This window comes from Rhinolophus ferrumequinum, chromosome 10 (genome assembly GCF_004115265.2).
Source record: "Rhinolophus ferrumequinum isolate MPI-CBG mRhiFer1 chromosome 10, mRhiFer1_v1.p, whole genome shotgun sequence".
NCBI lineage: Eukaryota > Metazoa > Chordata > Mammalia > Chiroptera > Rhinolophidae > Rhinolophus > Rhinolophus ferrumequinum.
In genome coordinates this window covers 32,170,454-32,192,294 of record NC_046293.1, presented here as the reverse complement: position 1 = coordinate 32,192,294, position 21,841 = coordinate 32,170,454, and the positions used below count along the sequence as shown (strand labels likewise).

General features: G+C 32.8%; 1 protein-coding gene across 13 annotated transcripts in view; it reads right to left on the bottom strand.

The window, feature by feature from the left end:
• Positions 1-21,841, bottom strand: part of PLEKHA5 (pleckstrin homology domain containing A5) — a 206,602-nt gene that overhangs the window by 75,054 nt on the left and 109,707 nt on the right. For 11 of the 13 annotated variants that reach the window (XM_033116885.1, XM_033116877.1, XM_033116874.1 and 8 more), the window contains exons 4-6: positions 6,035-6,118; positions 5,172-5,292; positions 2,044-2,148 (exon numbers count right to left, since the gene is read on the bottom strand). In XM_033116885.1, coding sequence (XP_032972776.1) covers positions 2,044-2,148; positions 5,172-5,292; positions 6,035-6,118 — 310 coding nt within the window. Of the gene's footprint in view, positions 1-2,043; positions 2,149-5,171; positions 5,293-6,034; positions 6,119-20,315; positions 20,461-21,841 lie in introns of those variants that run through there. The other 2 variants (XM_033116879.1, XM_033116883.1) reach the window with 2 other exon arrangements.

Sequence of the window (21,841 nt, the reverse complement as noted above, 5' to 3'; positions counted from 1 at the left end):
CATTTGATAAACCAGATTTAATAAATATGTTAATCTTCAACAAGAAAAATATGTGAACTGAAATTATTCCAAAGATTAATGTGATTTAAAATGTGCTAAAGGAGGCTTAGCATATAAATACATTTCATAAACATTTGTTTCTTCTTACATATACAGTTTGGATTTTCCTCATGTGGCAGAAAAGAGAAACTATTTGTCAGCTCTTTCAAAGTAATTTAACTCATAAAAATACAAAGCTCAAACAAAGTTACAATTTCAATAAAAAATCTTCCCACATGCAATAAAGCAAAACTGTAAGACAAAATAAAACATCGATACAAGAAAAAAAATACCGAAAAGGCGACAGTTTGGATGTGCATTGATTAATACTTTTCAATTAATTTCTAGTTGTGACCATCACTGAATAATCACTGTGGAACTAAAGAAATTATATGAGTGAAAATCTCTCGAAGTAAAAGATTTGTCCTTAAAACCAACAGTTACTTCGAGGAAAGGAAAAAACAAAAAACAAACTGGTATATGGTACTTTCAATTTTCTAATTTTTTTCATTCTTTAGTAAAAATAATTTTGAAAAGTTTAGATTTTTAAGCAGCTCTGCAAACAAATACTCTCTAGTCACAAGCGGCTCTGCAGACAAATATTCTCTGTAAGTCAAATCTATGACAAAATAAATATGGTAGAGAAATTGATTGGTAACACTTTTGCAGTACTAAATTACCAAGGATTCAAGAAACAAAACACGAACAGTTTTAAATAAGAAGTTCCCTAACCTCTCTGAGGCTCAATATTGTAGTGAGCCTATCGGAACATAACTTGGTTTTATTAGAAAAACTAGTTTAAAAAAATCTTTCAGTTTGGGTAAGTTTAAATATCAGATGGTTAAAATACAGTAAATGATTGTTAAACAAAAATGAAAAGTTGGTATCTAAATTACATACCCAATCAACTCAGTGAGAAATTGAATGATTGGGAATTCTCTAGATTTTAAGATGGTCCTCCCTCTTCCAATACATTAGGTTAGCTGCTACCCAACTTTCAGGTGGAATGATGTTTAGTGAATGCTTCACAACAAACTTATTATGAATTTTAATGACTATAATTATTAGGTCATTTGAAAGCAATTAGCGATATTTGACAGAAGAAATATGCATCATCAATGAACTATTATTTAACTTGCTCTGTATCATCTGTACACATGTAGAATCAGAGAGAAGGAACAAAGACAGATAAAGGTCTTGAATGCCAAATATATCATCTCAGTTATCTGGTGGTCACTTATCTGAAACCCAGCTGCAAATCAGAAAGTAATAAGAGAAAACACATCCTTTAAGCAGTTAAAATAGATATCATAAAACCGAATGTACATGCATCCTAACTAATTCCGTAACTAATGACAAGTTTCCAAAAAAGCTTAGTTATCAGGTTTCCCAGACAACAGAACAATATAAACCCCAACTTATCAGGGTGTCTGAGAGTGAATCATGCTTGAGTAAACGGGCAAACAAGAAAAGTAAAAGAAAAAAACAGCATAAACACTTAAAAAAGTAGTCATGAGGGCAAAGAAGTAAAAAATCTGGAAAAAAAAATCAGAAAAATCTCAAATTATGTTCAGATTTCTCTATAAATTAAAACAGAGAAGTATGTAATTGTACATTTCTCTAATGATTTTTATATGAATAGAAAAAGAAACAACACCTCTGTCTGTGTGTTGTTTTTTTCCCTATCAAAAAAATTTTTCTGCCCGGATAAATTTAGCATGCTATTCCTAACATTTCATACAGCTTATATTTAATTTCAAATCTAGAAACACCTATAACAAACACACTGACAGTGTTTGTTCTAAGTTACATCCATTACCTTTTCTTTCTTCACTGTTCCCCTAACATTCTTTAGTGGAAATAAGAAGTGAAAGAACCTGGATGACTGCTTTGCAGTTCCTCTTCCATTTTATATAACTGTCTTAAGTAGATCAGCCAGAAAAAAATCCCTTTTGATTCTGTCCTTTTCTCAAACCAGATAGGAAAAAAAAAAAGAAAAAATACCTGTTTATAAAGCCAACCTCGTCTGACCACGGGTGCATTAGGATTCCTTTTAATTGAATTTGATCTCTTCCCAAAATTATGAACTTTTTTTGAAGCCCGTGAAGACTAAATAGAAAAAAGCAAAACAGACAATGTGGTGTTAATGCCTAGATATGTGAGTTTATATTTCATCTTCATAATTTTAATCTCTTTTCAGATTCTTCTGAAACTCGCAATACTTAATCTTTACAGATAAATTCTTGCAACTCTGCTTTTGCTGGCTTAACTTTCAAGTGTAAGAATTCTGCACAAAGATTTCTTCCCCCAGGATATCGCAAAAGGATCACAAGTTTTACAATTTCTTCTTTGAAATCTGGATATACAATTTTTAAAAAGGTAGCGTATGTGGCAGTGTTTTGTCCTACCTGTTATATAATAAATTGAATGACTCGAGGAAAAATTATTAAAATAAACCAAATGACAGAACTTTTTGCTTTATATCTGCATTTAATAGTGTTTCAATTAAAGGAAGCTAGCATCAAGTCATAAGAGAAATACTCAAAGTGAAAACAAGGCTGGAAGGATCTGCTTAATGTCATGTAGTATTTTCTTCTTTATGGACAACTCTGAACTCGAATGATACCAAACAGATGGTCTTTACCATGTTCTTAAAAGTACACATAAGGATACACAATCTTTGAAGATACTGTTATGTTTAGCATGAAGATTTATTTGGGAGAAATGGTAGTAGAAACCAACCAGCATAAAAACAATGAAGTTGAATTTTAATTTCTCTATGACAGTTAAGTTATATCAAGTCATCTCTTATTTTTCAACTTAACCTAGAATCTTTGGAAATCTATCTAGTGTATTTTATTAGAATTTTGTTTTGTGAAGCTTATATTAGTATATACTAATAGAATGTTAAGGCCCAATATCAATCACATTTTTCCTAAAGCATGGTTTATTTTAATAAATTTTAATTTACTTTTGAACAGATAACGCTTAAACACAAGATAAAACTCAAATGGTACAAAAAGAAACACAAGGACCAGTGTACTTCTCCCTCACCCCTAGGTACCAGAACCCAAACAATCCCTACCCACAAGCCTCTGGGGCAATCAATATCACTGTGTGTATCTGTGTGTCTATCCATCTAAAATAATTGTTTTCATAGTTATGGAATACCTCTTTTTTCCTCAAATGACTTCATATAATACCTACATTTTTGTTTCACTATTTCTTGGAGCTCATTACATAAAGAGAATGCTTATTTACTCCCATTCTTGCCTGTGATATAAAACTTTTTAATCTTTGTAAATCAGATAAGTGGGAAACGGTGCCCTTTGGGGTTTTAACTAGCATTTTTAATATTATGAATGAATTTGAGCATCTTTTTTCATAAATTTTAAGAGTAACATTCTTTTTTTCCTCCCTGGAAAGTGATTTTACATTATTTGCCCATTTAAAAACTGGGTTGTAAACCTTTTTCTTATTGATTCATAGCACTTATTTAATTATAAAGGAATTATTCTTTAATTGTTACATGAATTACAGATATTATGCGTGCATGATAATTTTCTATACCTGAATTTCTCAATTTGACATATTTAGAAAGTCCAGCTACATTCCGAGTCCCTGCCCCCATCCCTACCTCCTTCCTTTTTTTCTTTTTCTCTTTCTTTGTCTTCCACTGTTTTCTGTGGTACATTAATAGTTTTATTTTTAACATTTCAACACCTCATCTACCTGGAAAACTTTTGGTGTAAAGTGTGAGGCACAGATCCAACTTTATTTCCAGACAATGACTTAGTGGACTTTAATTCACCTATCATATTTCTAGATTTAATTAAAATATATTAATGATATATATTAATGAAGCATTATAACTCAGTTAACCGATTAGCATTTTATGCCATACAAAAATTAAAAAGTAATTACTTTTTTTTTTTGAAAATTTACATTTACTTGCAATAGTCTATAAAATTACATTTATAAAATCTTAACAGGCGTTTAAAATAGATAACTGTCTACTTACCATTTCTTTACAATAACCATAATTTACTATTACAGCTGTTTAACTATTATAAAATATTAATTATTTTTTAAATAAATAAAGCTTATTCTTTATCATCTCTTGATTCTCTGGTTCTCCATTAATTTAGGAAATGAGCAGCAACTTTAAGGCAACTATTTAGTTATTCAGATTTAGTAGCAAATTATCCAAGTTTGAAGAAATTTTTATATTAAGGTTCTAAATTTAAAATGACATTATATTTTAAAGTACAAGAAGCAATAACTACAAGTTTTAAAGTAGACACACAACTCTAAGATCACAGACTCAACTATTAACATTGTTGTTTCTGATTATAAAGAAAAACCACTTCTATTTCCATATGGCTAAGGCACTTTTTATATAATAGATTCTACTAGATACTTCATGGTCATCAAGCACACTGGTATAGAGTTTTCTTTTAGTAGTAAGGGATTTTACATTTATTTTTAAATAGTGCAAGTCTGCTCAATCTAGGCATACCTAAGAGTCAGAAAATAGAATTGCTAGGCCATTATTATACTGGGGGGTGGGGGAGGTAAAAAAAAAAATGTATACAAGTGGACACTTTGGTCAATGTTGCTCAGGCAGTAGTTCCTCGAAATCAGAAGTGTCTGGATGCTGATGGTAACCACTCTGAGCACCTCTTGCAATTGCAGAAGTCAAACATGACTTGTATTCATCTTTTGTTATCAGTATATATTGAGTATTACAATTTTAATTATTTTTTCCTTTCTTAAAATGTGTATACAATTTTTAACACCCTCTGTATTAATCTTCAACTTTAAAATTTAAGCTGATTCAGTACTGCCATTCTCTCATACAAACATGCATTACACATTTGTAAAATTATTGAAAATATGAATTCAATAATATTTTTAAAAATGTAAGTCATTAACTTATTAAAATGTAATCTTATTACATTATATTCCAAGCCATTGTTTCTTATGTCAATTACCTTGAATGTAATTAGGGTCATGTAATAAAAAAATGAAATAATTATTCTATAATTCTAAAGTCCGTTAAGAGTAATAGTAAAATACTGATTACCAATTATACCAGCTATCAATTATTAACAGTAAGCAAAATAACTTACTCTGCCTACAGGGCTCATTGGATGCACTGCATAATCCGAAGTCATGTTATAGTTAGAAGCTTCATTTATCATACTTATAGGTCGCTCCTTCTTTTCTTCAGATGTCATAGTTGGAACAGTCCTGAAAATATAATATGTCAGAATGCTAGAACTTGCTGTCCATGTAAACTGCTTTACAATAAATCTCCCCTAGAGTTAACAATGCTGGTTTTAAAAACAGTTACATACTAATTAGAGCTTAATAAGCTCTATGGTCAGAGCTTAATATTTACAAGTACTTTAAATATAACACTTCTAATCACAACATGATTAATATCATATTTACTTTAATAAGCATTATTACAGATATTCTACTTGGTCATCTAACTGGAAACTTTAAAAATTTAGTTACAAAGTAGCTATTCTAATATTGAAAACAATGCTATCAATAACTAATATTTGTGAAAAGATTAATAGCATGTAAAATATTTTCACACATATTTCATTTGATGCTTATAAAAATCCTGAGAAATGGTAATTACCACTACCTCTGATTTAAGGATAAGAAAAATTGAGCCCAAATTAGTTTAACAATCTGACTGAGTTTACAGTTTCTGACCTTGTGTCCTGGGCTCTTGAGTTTCCTCTCTGTTTGAGCTACTGTTAAACCAGCTTCTGAAACTACATTCCTCATTTGGGAAAAAAAAAAAATTAAGCCATGTTTCTATACCACAAATAGTAAACAAATGCCATTCTGCTATTATACTTGACTTCAAATGTCCACATGAGAAAACTGTTCAATTGTACTGTATTAAATATGGATAACACAATCTCAATGCTAACTCCATTTTGAACGGAGGAATTCCATGAAACTCTTTACTTACTGTTCATTCACTACAAAAATACAATTGTCCTGTGATGGCTGTCCTGTGACTGGATGTTTACAGGTCACTTTCCTTTCATTATGACTGAAGAAAAGAGAAAAACAGAAAAATATATGTACTTCTACAATCACAAATGTTTTACTAATGTTCTGGTAGCAAAATAGTCATTTCTTTATTATAACATTAAAGTTAGTGAATAAAGGAGATGAAATTCAAACCTCCAGGTGTTGAAATTTCTAAGAACACCATTTCTACTATGTACTGTGTGTACACATATTTGAAAACGCTACTTACAGTTTTACTATACAGATAAACTCACCCTTCCAGTCTGATCTGACCTTAATTCTTTCTTCTCACTATTTTATAAACAATGATAAGTTGATTTGGCTCCACGACCATTGCACTTTACATTTGACAGGTGGGCCAGAAAAATAACTATAGTATCTACCCACCTTCATTATTCTGTATCTCAATTTAGGCATCTAATGGCAAATTCACATATTATAAGTAAATAAAAAAATACCAGTACTCTATATGGGCAACAGCACATTAAAAAATAGAGTACCACGGGAAGAGCAATAATTTATGGTGTTTTTATTTTACAAGAGTCTTTATATACATAATTTAATGGATTGACTTTTGTGATACTTAAGGAAAATATGCTATAGAAAAATGGAATCTGAAGGAGAAAACAAAAACTTTTAATGAAATATACAAATGACAACAAAAAACATCTACTTATGTTTGATGAAAACTTTTGCTTTGAATTAAAGGATGACTATTTTTTTGGAGAATAAGACTTTTGCATTAGAAATTCTTGCAAGATTTAAGTAATAAGGCCTCCAATGTAGTTCTTGAAATGAGAGTAGAAAAAAAATCCCCAACTATTTATCTAAGCCCAAAATATCAGACGCCAAAGTAATATACATTGATATATTAAACACACACCATTTGAAAATTAATATTTTTCCCATTGGTTTTTATAGCATAAATCAACCCATCATTGGTGTGCCTAACCCTAGAAAACTGACTTTCATTACAGAGAAAATTTTCAAGATGTTGTACTGAATATTGCTTTGTTAATCTTAAACGATTATTACATGTGCTCTGGATTGCAGGAAGTCTATAACCACCAGCCACAGCATGTCTGGCAAACTTCAGATACTTAGGTTCCTTTTCCAAATCTTAACTTTCATTATTTTTATTGGTAACTCAGTATTTGAAATTCTAGCCATTAAATAAAACTAAAATCATAGAAAAGGTATACAGCTTTTAAAAAAATTACATATTGACAATTGTGGCAGAATGATTTATGGAATATAATGTGCTTGTATTATTCCTTTAGTTAATTGGTCTGCTAAGCACACAGGACTACTAAATTATCCACTTTTTGTGATAGTTCGTCTTTATACAAACACATTCAATAGGTTCTAAATATTTATTTAGGGTGAAATCTTCACTATAGAAAAAGTATGCAAGTGACTTTCTTGCCTGCCGATTTTAAAAGTACCATAGTGGAAACTAAAATCTCATGTGGTATATGAGTTTATGTAATAAGCAATAAATTGATAACAGAATAACTAAGAAAGTATAGTCTGGAGAGAAGTGGAAAATAATTGAAGTATCTGGATGTGGCAAGGTATATAAATTCTGATGTTTAAACAGAATAAAGCACTGTGGGAAGAAGGGGGTAAAGTAACCTCTGATAGGGTTTAGACACCTTAATAATAAAAAATGGAGGATAGCTTTTTTTTTTTTTTTAAAGCTTTTCCTTGGCAAGGATCATTGAAGAGCTAGAGTTGGTTGAGTGGTAGCTAGAACAGAAACATACAAATTCATTTCATAAAAACCAATATTGCAAAAAGAAAACAAACACTCCCTATATATTGCGTTATTTCCCTAAGCTATGTCATTTTACCTGGGAGGACTACAGTAGACTCTAATGCTAATATTCCAAAAGCTCCAAATTATAACGACATGGCTCTGCAATGATTATTGGACTAAGAGACTATACTGACTTCCTGAATACTAAATAGATCTGAGTACCCATTTCACAAGGATGCAGGGCAATGGAGATATTTAACGCATAATTAAAATGTAACCCAAACATTCTTTTCCCCAAAAGTGGATGCTATTTCAGTTAAATTGACATTTTTATCATGCAAGCACTTTTAACTTTTAAAACCACAATGTCTTAAAACTAAATAAAAATGTTAGCATTTCGTCTTAATTAAAAGACCACTGACTAAAACCGATATGAAATATGAATACATTTATTTTCTTCTTTTACTTTTTCAAAGTATCCAATGTGTTTTGTTTTATTTAATGTTTTGATATCAAATTGGCATAGATATTCACATAAAATCTGCAAGAACATTCTAACATGAAAGTCTTACTATTTTTTAATGAAAGAAATAACCTTTTCTATTACATCTGCCAAATTGTTAAAGTAAACAAAGAAGTCCTCTGAAATGTTTATTCATTTGTTCTGACTTACACAATACTCCTAAAATTTGGCTCTTCGTTACAATTTAAAAAAAACAACAAAAAAAACCCCTCACAAAAACCACATAGCACATTTTCTAAAATGTTAAGTCCCCAAAATCTGTACAATGATGTATTTTAGGTTATAATCACTGAAGATTACTAGGTTTCTATAAAATTCAAGTTCAGAAAAATTAGGTTTTACAGGAAATTAGAATAAGAAAACTCATCTCCTAATAAAACATTCTTATCAAATAGAAAAATCAGAGTAATGTTTTCTAATCATTTCATCCAAAATGAATTAAAAGTACGATATACCAAAATTTCAATTCCAGTCTTGACTGTTTAAACGTGGTAATTTTCCATTACCCAACAGGACTGCCCATCCTCATGGCTCTTGTGTAAATGCATTTTTATATACATTTTATATGTTTAAAAACGTATTGTAAATACGTTTTTAAATTTCAAAACCATTCCTTATTCTATTGGCATTTACACTTCATTTTTATAGTATATTGCATTTTTAAGTACTGTTATAGTAAAGGATAAACATAATTTATAAATCACTCACAGAAAAGAAATATGAGTTAAACAAATACTGAGCCAATAAATGAAATCAATGTAAATGAAATCCAAGTGATTTTTTTGGGGGGGGCTGGGGAGGGATTCCACAACGGCATCACTGTTAATGGCACAGAATTCTTTTACTACATAATACACTGATTCTTTAATACATATAGAAGCTGGGCACTGTGGGAGGTGGCCAGCCCACTGTTAAGTGTCAGGTCATGATCACTGTCCTTGGCTCGGAAGAGAAATGGCTGCTTAGGACCATGGGGGAGAGCAGCTGAGACAATGACTGCCAGCCTTTCCTCAATTCTACCAAAGTTTGTCCCCTGCATTATTTACAAAGCATATGTTTTCATCCCACACTGGCCATCTTTTTTGTAGTCCCCAGCTTTTATTTTTTTGGGGGAAGCGCCTCAAAATCCAGATCAAGAGTACCATCAGTTTCACTATAACACTTGGGTAGTAGTGTTTTCCAGTGCACTTTATATATTAGGGAACAATCTGAGCATCACATAAATTCCACACTTGATTTTGTCTGAGAAACTCTAGGTGAATGCAGAGAACTGCACCCAATGGAATTCCAGCCACACAGCAATACAAAAATCACACATCTGCACAACCTCAAACATCTACCAGCTACGTGAGTTCATTGCCTGTTACGTGAAACACACCCATCCACGTGTAGTAATACAACTTTCTAATTTCAGATAATCGTTCATTCGGTTATGTGAAACACACCCATCCACGTCCTACTTCCACACTTCCCAAAAACTCACAAGCTGAAACCCTTCCAATGTCCACTTCTCCAAACTGCAGGTCTTTTTCAAGGCAAAGTGTATTTGTAGTATTTTTGTACTTTATAACCATTTATATTAACATGTGTGGAACTGTTCGATTACTTAATAGGTTCTTGTATTTATCTGTATGTGTCACTAAGGAAGTTTTTGAGTGGTAGGCTCCTAAAGCCCATTTTTCACAGAAGTCCCATTCTTCTTTTCATTGCCCGATTATGCACAGTGAGGTTACTTTCGGGAACATATGTGTTGTGTTACAGCAAAACTGTACTATTAAATTAGGAACTAACATACTTCTATCCTACTAGAAATGCATTTTGACAGACAAGATATCACTTTCAAAATCCTTGCCAGGGATTTTATGCTTTTCATAAATGAAAAGGAAAATCTGGAAAGATACAGTTTTATATAAATTTGTGTTAGAGGAATACTTATAAAGAAGGGATAAAATTCAGGTCTTGATATAAAACATACTTATGATCGCCAAACAAACTAATTCCCATCTTGTCTCTGAACTCACTGTGGCACAGCAAGTCCAAACTTTTCTAAAGATGACACCAGGTGTTCCCTTACTCCTACTTCCGGACTTCTGTTTCGGATATTTTAATAGGTAGGTTTAAATCAGTGGTTCTCAAGGGGGAGTGATTTTATCTCCCAGGAGACATATGGAAATGTCTGGCAGTATTTTTGAATGTCACAACTGGGAAGTTGCTACTGGTATGTAGTGGACAGAGGCCAAAGGATGCTGGTAACCATCTTATAATCAGCAGAAAAGCTTTTGACATGAAAGAGGTATTCAGGTCAAAATGTCAGTAGCACTTAAGTTGAAGAAACCCTGCACTAGACTATCATAGCCCTCTAACGAATAAGCCACATTTACTAATTCTCTAGAGACAACAGAGGCTGTGGGAAATAATGGCGGTTGAGAGTACAGGTTCTAGAAAGAGACTACTTGGTTTGAATCCCAGTTCCTTCATGTACTAGTGATGTGAAGTTAGGCAAGTTGCTGTACCTTTCCATAACTTAATTTCCTCAATTTAGTAACAGGAGCTTTGTTACAGGTTGTTGGTTAATTGTTTCAGAACTAGTCTAGGTACTAGGGATAGCAGTGAACAAAACAAAACAAAAATTCTTGTCCTCATGGAACTTAATTACTTTCTAGTGGAGATGATTATGAAGATTAAACATGCCCTGGAACAAAGTAAGTCCTCGATAAGTATTTATTTTTGTTTTGAAGTACGGGACTTTCATTATATGTTATCATTAGATTACCTTTCAGTCAAGTGTTTACATGAAAACACTTTAAATTAGCACCTACCCAAGTAATTGTTTAAAACTCATGTTACTCCACTACTCATTATATACTGTAAAAGAATAAAGTGTGTGATCCCTCTTGGTTTTCCTGCCCTGGTAAAAATATCTGCCCCTAATATGTCAAAAAGATAAAGGAGAAAAGCAATTGTAATATATAAGCTCCAAAGGAAGATTAGCTGTGTTTTTATGCTAGCAAAGGAAGTATGCATGTGAAAAGGTTCTTAAATAGTGACAAACACTTAAAAAGATGAACTCAGCTAGTCCAGAGTTCAGGACTGAAGGAAATAGGACATACTCACTCGCTCAATATGAAGATCATGCTGCATCAAAGGCCCAAATAAAAGGATTGACTCAATGCCATTTTTGGAAAAGATATCAAGAAACTGACAAATAGCAACACAAATTGCTTGTCTTCAGCATTATGTCCTCTTCACTATTTATTACCAGACATTTAATCATTTACCATAACAAGAAGATCAAATGAAAGACCTGCTTAAAGCCGCTATGGAACTATTTCATTCAATAATAATTTGGTTTTAAAGGACCTTAGGATGAATAAATCAGTGTGTGCATAAAAAGGTATTTCTATCAAATTATATAAATACCAAATTAAAAACGACATGTCTATCGTAGATAGAATAGAAATTCATCATTCCACCCAATTCCTTTTCAAATCTTATATATTTGTGAACCAAATAATGAATCATGTAGATAATTGCACCGAAAAGCTCGGCTAAGCTGTGCTATTCTTAGGCAGTTCTTAGTTTTTTGGTAGCCTACATAAAACGGGAAAGCTGATAAACTACACAGATCCCATAACCTATCTACAGTAAGAGCAACTTACAGGGTTTGCATCAACTCTAGTAGCAGGTGCTTTTATATAACAAATAAATTGTACGGCAGCGCTCTGAAGATAGGGGAAGTTGGTATTTCTGTCCCTTTTCACGGTCGCTGGAGTGAGATTTTTTTGTTCAGTCCGCACTGCTACAGTCTTCCTCAGCTGACTTACAGAGTATGCCAATGAATGACACCTCTAAAGAAAGGAAAGACACCCTCCTGCCCCCACTAAACAGATGTACAAAATGCACATTACAAATATAAACCCCAATAAAATTATGAGTTTAGAAATTGAGAGGAATAAAAGATGTTTGCTAATATGGTGTTTCAAATTTCTAGTACAAGGATAAAAGTCGTTAATACTGAAGCAATATTTCATTATTAGTGGATGGAATGTTACTCAAACTACACAAGCAAAAAAATGAAAGGATTCAGCACAATTAAATAGGGGCTGACAAATGAAATCTAGTATTAAAAGTCCGGCTATCCAACAATAGGCCAAAACTATGCAATCTTTGTTGAGTGTAAAAAACCATAAATCTTCTATCTGATACTTACATACAGGTAAAAATACTTTCATAAGAAGTTCTTTAAAACATTGATATTTGTTTGATTTTTACAAAAATAAACTGTACTAAATACTAGATTTACTAATTAAGAGCAATGCTACACTTATCAGTACATATTATAATTCTCTGAACCAAGTACGGAAGTATGGAAAGGAGCTACTTGTGATTTTAAAATAAGAACACTGTGATTTCCATGAGATACGACCACTCACAATCATGTTATATGGTAGCAACGATTGGCTTGTCTTATTTAGTTAGGTACCCTCACAGTCACAAACGGACTGTTGTAGTCCGAAATATCACACGCAGACCACAAGGTCCAGAGGTGAAAGGAAAGTTTCTCTTTACATATATCTTTTCAACAAGTTTCCCAAAATCTCCCTGGCCATCTTTTTATAGATTGTCATTAGATAGATATATTAAGAGTCTATGCCTAATTCAATCAATGGTAAGTGAACTTACCCCAGTCAAGGGCCTCAACTTTGCCTGCGGCCCACTAAGAGGAAAGTGAATAAAATGAGGTACATTCTAACAGCAAGAAAGAAGGGGAAGGGACAGGCTAGTAGTTAAGAAAACACCTCATTTTTCTTAGAGAAAGCAACTCACGTAAGTTCTAAGAAAATACTTGCACTAGCATTCAAAATTAGATCTCTCTTGTTTTACTTGGTAAAAAAGAAAAATGGTTTTACCTATTTTTTTCCTTTGGGAAGGTCTGTGAAAGTAAAGAGGCTTAACCTGAATTTAAAGAATTCCTTATGTTTTATTTCCACTCAGAAAATTTTTAAAAAATGTTTTGGCCAATTAGTAACTACATATTGGCTATTTGTTAGTATTGCAATTCTCTCCTGTGGGAGTACTTGTTCTTGTTTTGTTTTTTTCAAAAACACCTTTATTTCATGGGTAACCACAGTGACTGCTTTAATACAAAATTGTTTTCTAATTTAAGAAATAAATGTTGAAATTGCTATTAATATTAACATAATTTCAATAACAGTTGATATAATTGTTCTGAGTGATACGTTAGACAAAGCAAGCTTTATTAGGTAGTGTTTTATATGTGTAACGATGGCAATGAGGTTGAAAATTTATCCGCTAGGCACAAAAAAATATGTATTTTAGAAAACTCTCTCCCACAGAAGAGACTGTGGCTATCTCTTATTAAACTCAGATGCAAACCATTTGGACATGCTCTGAATCGTGTATTTCCTTTGAGAAAGAAAGAAGGATTTAATTTAGTATAAGAAAAATAGAGTATCATGGTGGTTTGGCAATTCTTCTGGCAACCCTGGTAACAAAGCCAGCCTGTGTCATGACTTGGACTTCTGCACAGACCCAACCCATAAAAGAAGCCACATACCCACAATGTCGTTAGATTGGAGCAAAGCAAAAGGGTTGTGGAAATTATGGAAGCTATTGTATTTCTCAAATTCAGGCAGAAAACTATACAGCCAACAACTCAGATGTGTACTTACAACTCTTTTGTTTTCAGTATCCTTCTACTCAAACCAAAAAGAGTCTTGTACAGACATTCTCAGTCTGGCCTTGGTTTCATTATACTATCAGACAATTATACTCTCCAACTTGTTTTAAAATTGAAGAACTTTTATCAATAGAAATCATAAAGTCTTATAAATTTGAGACTCAAACGGTCTCAAATTAGGTTAAAAAAAACTCCGTATTTGAAGCAGTGACTTAGTTATTAAATTAGTTATCTTATTTATTAAATCAATCGATTCTATGGTGGTCCAAGTAATGTTTAATACCATTAAATGTAAAGTTCATTAATGATTTATACAGATAACCATTTTAGTTTATTTTCATTTTAATAAAAAGGAGAAAAATATTATGTTGAAATCTGACTACCACAATGACTTGTTTGTGCAATTTATTTTTAAACTGAAAATATGCTGGCATGGAAAATTGTGCCTACAATTAAAGGCAATGTTTTAAGAACAAAAGAAAAACACTAAAAAAGCCCTGTCTTTTCTTGAGAAACCAAATTCTTGTGCCTGAGTTATATGAAGACATAACCACTGAGTTAGTAATCTAAAAATTATAATTTTTTTTTTTTTTTTTGCAAAACATGAAAAGTATATAGTTCCTTTCCCCACATTTAGTTCTAAATGCCATTTGCCTTTAACTTAGAACTGCTTCCAGACATCCTGCCCAAACCTCAGTGATTCATTTACCCACCATCTACAGATTCTCCTTAAGGTCTGAACCCTTTATCTTCTACCCTCTCTTCTCTCATCATTTAGAAAATGGAAAATCTCAGGTTTCCTAAAGGAAAAGAAATAATTCATCAGGTGTGAGCACCTCACTGATCCTCACTGTAGCAATAAATTTTAAAATCATCACCTTAATACGTAGCACTTGAACATCAAACTTCAGGGCTACTCACTCTCAGTTGTCACAGCCTATACTTGAAACTTGACGATCGATTTCATTTAGACAATTTGAGGTATTACTATCTTTGCTTTACAAATGGGTAAACTGAGGCTCACAGTATTTACAAAGTTATCAGAAGTCACAAGGGGACACGGCGAGGAAGAGGTGCCTCCACGCCTCGAGGTACATCCTTTCCAGATCCCACCTTTCAACTGCTGCCCCTTCCTGGACTCAGCACAGCCCTCAGTTCTGCCCTACATCTTCTCCCATGTTTCTGCTCAATGGTACAAAAACAAACAAACAAAACACTATACTTTCCATAGGGGCAGGTCTCTTCCCTCTTCCATGGACTGTGAACATGCAGCCTCCCTCACTGCTCCTCTTCTTTCCTCCTCCATCTCACTGCCTAGCGTCACCTCAAGTCTACTTCTGTCTGAAGCACAGTAATGAAACCTTTTCTGATTCTAATTTTAAGGCCAGAATCTCGTTTCCATCTTCCTAGTCTCTAAAGCTTGACAATCTTGTTCCACTCTTTGCTGCTCAGACAAAATTACCACAATATATTCATAAATGTTACCTCACATATTCCTGATTTTAGGTACCAAAGAATTTAAGTACAAATAACAATTGTAAAACATGGGTTTTATAAAAGACGAACTGAAAATCTTGCTTTTCCCAGTGGGAAAATATGAGTATGATGTAATGCTTCAAATACAAAGCTGACACATTATTATAGACTAGGAATAATAAAGAAAAAAATTCTAAATATGAGGCTCACATACAAATTCATCTATTTGTTTTTGGTTTATTTACAGAGAATTTCTAAATCATCTCATTAAAAAACTTTATTAAATAAAACCAACATACACATTTAAAACCTACCAACTAAACACTTTTTAATAGATGTTAAATAATTTTGGAAGTAGCATAAGAAAAATTCAGTTAACACCATGCCGGTTACAAATAAAATGTACCTATCACATTCATAACTGTTATCCATCCTGAGTGTTATGGCACAGTTACATTTTAAATTACTTGATAAATTACATTATAAGCAAAAATGCCTGCAATAATTTAGAATAATCTTTCACTTGTGAGTCATTTGAGTGATTCTGAACTTTTTAAAAGGGAAGTTTAAATGGCACTTTATGGATAAAACATAAATATGATTCTTAGAATACACACAACCACCAAAGTAATTTGTAATCTACCAAAGTAATTTTCGGTGACATCTCTGGTTGCCACCCAGAAACCACCCTGTGAGAGTAGATGGCTAACACCATGTCTACCTATTAGTGCCTTAGCTCAGGCTCTTATGTCCGAAAAGGATCCTAACTCATCTCACGATAGCCAGGCTCTCCCCAATTTAAACCATACTCCTCACTTGAGCCTCAACTTCCTTCTGTAAAACAGGAATTGAAACAATACCAACAACAACAAAAATCCTACCCCATAGGGCTTTGAAAAGATAAAGTACCAGTAGCACCAAGGTACATTACCTGGACCTAATAAAGCCGTCACCAAACAAATATTAACTAAACTTGAATGTGCTAGTAGAGTGAGATTTTTTGAAAAGAAGTAAAATTATGTCACTTCCTTGCTTTAAAAAGATGTTGGTTCTCTGCCCTACCTTTACTATGAAATACAATGGTTTCCACACTATTTACTATTGAATGATCTACACAAAAAGCACTTGTAGAACCACGTAACAGAATGAAAATGCTAACAGGTATTTTTAGCGGTCTAAAAGAATGCTTATTTGAAAAAGTATAATCATCTATATTATATATTATATATATATATATTTTTTCCTTCCTCCCTTCCTCTCTTCCTTCCTTCCAAGGAGGGTGCAGCTCACAGTGGCCCATGCGGGGATTCAACCAGCAACCTTGGTGTTATTAGCACCACGCTCCAAACAACTGAACTACCCGGTCACCCCAAAAATATGATTAATAACAAAAGTCTACTGGGGTTTTAAAATAAAACTCAGCAGAACCCCAACTCAGAAACATGTCAGTAGTTAGAAATATTTTTCTTGGCATTTAAAAGCAAAAATGCGACACTTAAAAATATATAACTTGGAATTTCATTAATTCAGACAACTCTAACACTCCCTAATGAATGCTAATTACTAATGTTTTATTGTAACATGTATTGAATGGAAGTTCACGATACCATTGGGAAGGAAGCAAACAAATTAGAAAAAGTTAAATTTAGGCATCGTCTCTTTTATGTGTGGTCATATGTGAAAAACGTTAACCTAATTCTAACCTATATTAGCACGCAATTTCAAAAAAGATCCAATCATTTTATAGTAGACGAAACACTTTTTTCCAATAGGGTCAGAATGATAGAACCTAGAGCTCAATTCCAATTAAAAAAAAAATCACTACTCTTCTTTGTTGAATAGTATTCAATCCTTTTAATACTGCACAAGCTATAGCTAAACAATTAACTTCAAAAACAAAAAGATAATTACTAATAAGTCAAGTAACAGCTCTATGAAACAAAAAGGTTTTATTAAAAAAATGGTAGACTTTCTTTCAAAATTGTAGTGCAATTTTGATACTTTCATCATTCAGTATGAGACAGGCATTGAAAAAATAGCCCTAATATTATAAACAAACAGGAGTAATAAATAAAAATATAAAGAGGAAATGGATTAGGGATGGATCTTGCTTAGAAAGGGGAAAAACAGAGGATATGTCACAGAGGTGGCGGCCATCTGAACTGGGCCTTACCATCAGCAGTGGTCAGGTGTGGTGAGCGTTCAGCACAGAAATGGGGCTGAAAATCTAGGCTCTGGTAACAGCATATTTATGTATACAAAATTTGTTACATATTTTGAAATAATGTATTTGTTCCATTCCTGTCACTCTGACTTCAAAATAATATGATTTTTATAACTCTGAAAAGGTCCAAATAGTAATGGAATTATGTGAGGCACACAGCACTTAATTAAGGCTCAGTTTAGTCAGCAAGTCATTATCCCTCAAGCACTGAGAAATCTCTCACTTACAGAAGAGGCAGGAGATAGAAACCTGACCCAGAATAGCAGGGTAAGGCCCACTTTCTATAGCAGAGACACAAATACAGAGTGTAGAGCCAGCAATGAAATGCAGTGACTACTGCAGCACACCCTAATGGCAGCATTATACTTCAGAGACACAGTGCCTTCTAACGGAGTACAAGACCATGGCATCTTAGTAGTTGGTTAGATAACTGGCAGGTTTTCATTATCACAGTGAAGATGGAATCTCTCTAATACAAAGATCAAACTATTCTCCTCATTCATTTAACTTGCTTAATCAATTCATTCATTTATGCTCAAATATTTATTAACCATCTAAAATGCCCAAGGTTTTGTACTGTCTACCACTAGGAAATAAAAATATAGCTCAAGACTATAAATGGCTTAAAGAATACTATTCCATCTGAGTTCACTAACCTAAATTTCAAACCTGAAGAATAAACAGTACAATTATACTTTCCACCAGGTTTCAGTACTGGTGGAAAGGGCTCCTTAAAACATAACTTACTCCTTAGAAAACAAAGAAGTACTTTAATTTCTATTGCTTTAGTCTTGAATAAAACCTTCCTGTCAATGTCAGGTTACTCCCCCCAGCAGCTCTGCTCACCCCCACCCTCTCTTGTTCTTTGCCAGCTTTAACTTCCTGTCCTTACAAAAAAGTTCAAGTAGCTTCTCCCATGAACTTTAGTGCTCTTTAGGCAATTACCACTGATGTCACAATGCCTCAAAAACATCTTTGTTTAAAATGTATAGTGAATATATTCCAATTCATCAATACTACAATAACTTATTAATTTTAAAATATAGGCTACTTTAAAACCATGATAAAATATTTTAAGTGCATTCAAGATAAATTTTTAAAAGGCATAAAAATATTCATGAGCTTTCCATATACGTAAATTTTCTAGCTTTGGGCACAATTTTCAGCTAGAAGCTGAAAATTCTGCAACCTAAGGGAAAAATTGTGGCTCTTGAATTAAGGCCGTCAAGTCAAATAAAATGAACTTGAAACCCTACTTCTGTATTTTTATGCTTCTAAATATAGAAGTGGTACAATGTACTAGGAATCATAACAAGGCAGTTATTGCTAATTCCTCAAATGTGGTATCTTTGCACATTCACATACAAAAAGCTGATTTAGATAATTTCCTTTCAATACTTAACCATCTTATTCACATAAAAATATGTATAACAAGTCTTATTTTTTAATTGCTTCAGAGAACTGGTAATGAAAATATTTAACATATTTATTAAGAATTTCCATATCGCCTTTTCCTCAACTAGACTTAAAAAGTAGAAAATGCCTGTTCTTTAAGAGAAAACTTTGTTTGAAAATTCCTCTAAAGGACCTTGAAATCACAAGGCTGCTACTAAACCTGCATGAAAAGAATTATGCTCAAAATGGCAAGGTATAAAAGATTTTAAAGACTTCAGTTCGTACCATATAAATAGTATGAAACTAAAGTATCATTCCTCCACTAAAAATGGAGAAAAAAGTTATAATAGCTACATAAAAAAATCTTAATATAACCTGCTTCTTTAATGCTTTCAAAACAACTACATAAATAGTGCAATTCAAAGAGACACGAATATTGCTAATAAGAAATCTTTTAAAGATACTGTTGCCCAGCTTTTACAATCAATAGCAGTAGCAACTTTAATTTATTTCAATGTAAAAATATTGTTTAAAATAATCTCGTGTCATTACATTGCTGTCAAATTTTAGGTTAATAAGGATTCCTATTTTGAATCTCATTGAAACAGCCTAAATAACTGTACAGTTAAATAAATATTAGCAGCTTCAACAAACTGTTAATTTAGACTATATCAATACACTTTTTAAATAAAAGCATAATATAATGATATTGTCAGCATCTCCATAGCAACTTCTGATAATTATTCATTCAGTTCTTTAAGAAAAAAAAAATTAAGTTTCTTGTTCGAATAAGTTAAAAAAATAAATGAAATATTTTTAATGAAATTCTTTAGGCTTTAAAGCAATTCGCAACTCCTCTGCCTTTATGTAGTTTAAAGTTAAGAAGAGATGAAGAGGAAGATTACATCTTACAATGCCAGTCATCTGAAAACCTAATGATGTATTTACATCTCTGCAACAATACTTCAGTTATAGAAACATTTATAGTCTGTAAATCCTCTGCACTAGGCACTGTGCCTGGCACTAGGGCTACCAAGATGATTTACCACAGCATCATTAACTGAGAAAAAAAGGACTACTGCTCATTTAGCCATTAGTTATTTATTACTAACACATAAAAGTAGTAAGAACTACTCACCAGCCTTCATCAAAATCACATTCGTAAAGAGACATTCAACTACAGGCAAAAAGGATACTGGAATAAATAAAAAAGGACTCCTTTGTCTTTGAGCTGCTCTCAAATGAGCACTGTGGGGAGTAAACACTAAGGAAATGCACTGTGGCTGTCAGGCGGGCCTGCCCCTCGGCAAGCCTGACACCAGACTGACGTCACACACTAACATGTCGTTGCAGCTGCAAAGTAAGGCAGCTTCCTCAGGAAGAATTTCTTGTGATTATGCATGCCTTCTGGCAATAAGAGGAAAAAAATGTGATTTCAATTCCCTTAAAGTTGGCATATAGCATAGGGTAAAATACCAGCAGATAGGTTTGCAAATAGCTCTTAAGGCAAATGTTCAGTGAGAAACTTAAATAACCTTAGCTCAAATAAGTAGGCATTTCCTGTCAAAACTATCAGAATACCAACTTAAATGACGTCTTTCAAAATATTCTGTTGTTGTTTCCAAAGTTGATACATACCTATTTATTTCAAAAATTCAACCAATAAAAGGTGTAAGGAAAGCTAAAATTGCCTGGAGTTCCACCACCCAGAAATGGTAACAGCTACGCAGATTTATTGATCACTTACTATGTCAAGCATTTTATAAACTCATTTGAGCCTCATAATCCAATGATAGAGGTTCTGTAATTGTCTTCATTTTACTAAGGAAACTGGGGGCAGTTATGGCATTTGCCTACTGCTTATAAGAGATTGAGCAGGATTCAAACCCGGGAAAAGGGTCTCCACTGCCCATACATTCGACCACTAAGTTATACAATCTAGCAGTAAACAACTGTTAACATTTTGGTAAATATCCTTTTAGTCCAGAGTTTGTATATATAAACATATATTTGTATATATAAACATATATTTATTCAATATATGAAAATCCAACTATACATGTTGTGTCACCCAGTTTTTTCATTCAACAGTATGTCATGAACAGCTTTCCATGTCAGTAATTATAGTCTTAACTGGTCCTTTTTTTGATGGCTGCCCATCACAATTATCTAAACTTGTTTCCTACTGACACTTAACTTCTAATTTTTTGTTATTATAAACAATACTTAATGTATGTAACTGTCCAGACATCTTTGTATTTTTCTGTTTAGCTGTGTAGGATAATTCATAGTAGTGGGATGGATAAGTCAAAGCACGTGGGTGTTTTCAATATTCACATGCTTGGTTCTCCAAAAAGAGGTATATTTGTATTTGTACCTCAACACATTAGATTTCTCTTTTCCCCACATACTGGATATTGAAAATTACTCTTTTCTGCAAATCTAACAGAAAATACATGCCATCACACGGGTCTAATTGTGTGTGTTGTAATTGCAAGTAAGGTTAAGCCTTTCTTCACAGGAAGCAGTCTAGCTTAATGGTCACAAGGACACAGATTCTAGAGTCCAATGACACAAGTTTAAGCTCAGCTCCTCTTCTCAATAGTTCTCTGACCATAGGCAAGTTATACACCCTCTCCATGACTTAATTTCCTGTATGAAAAA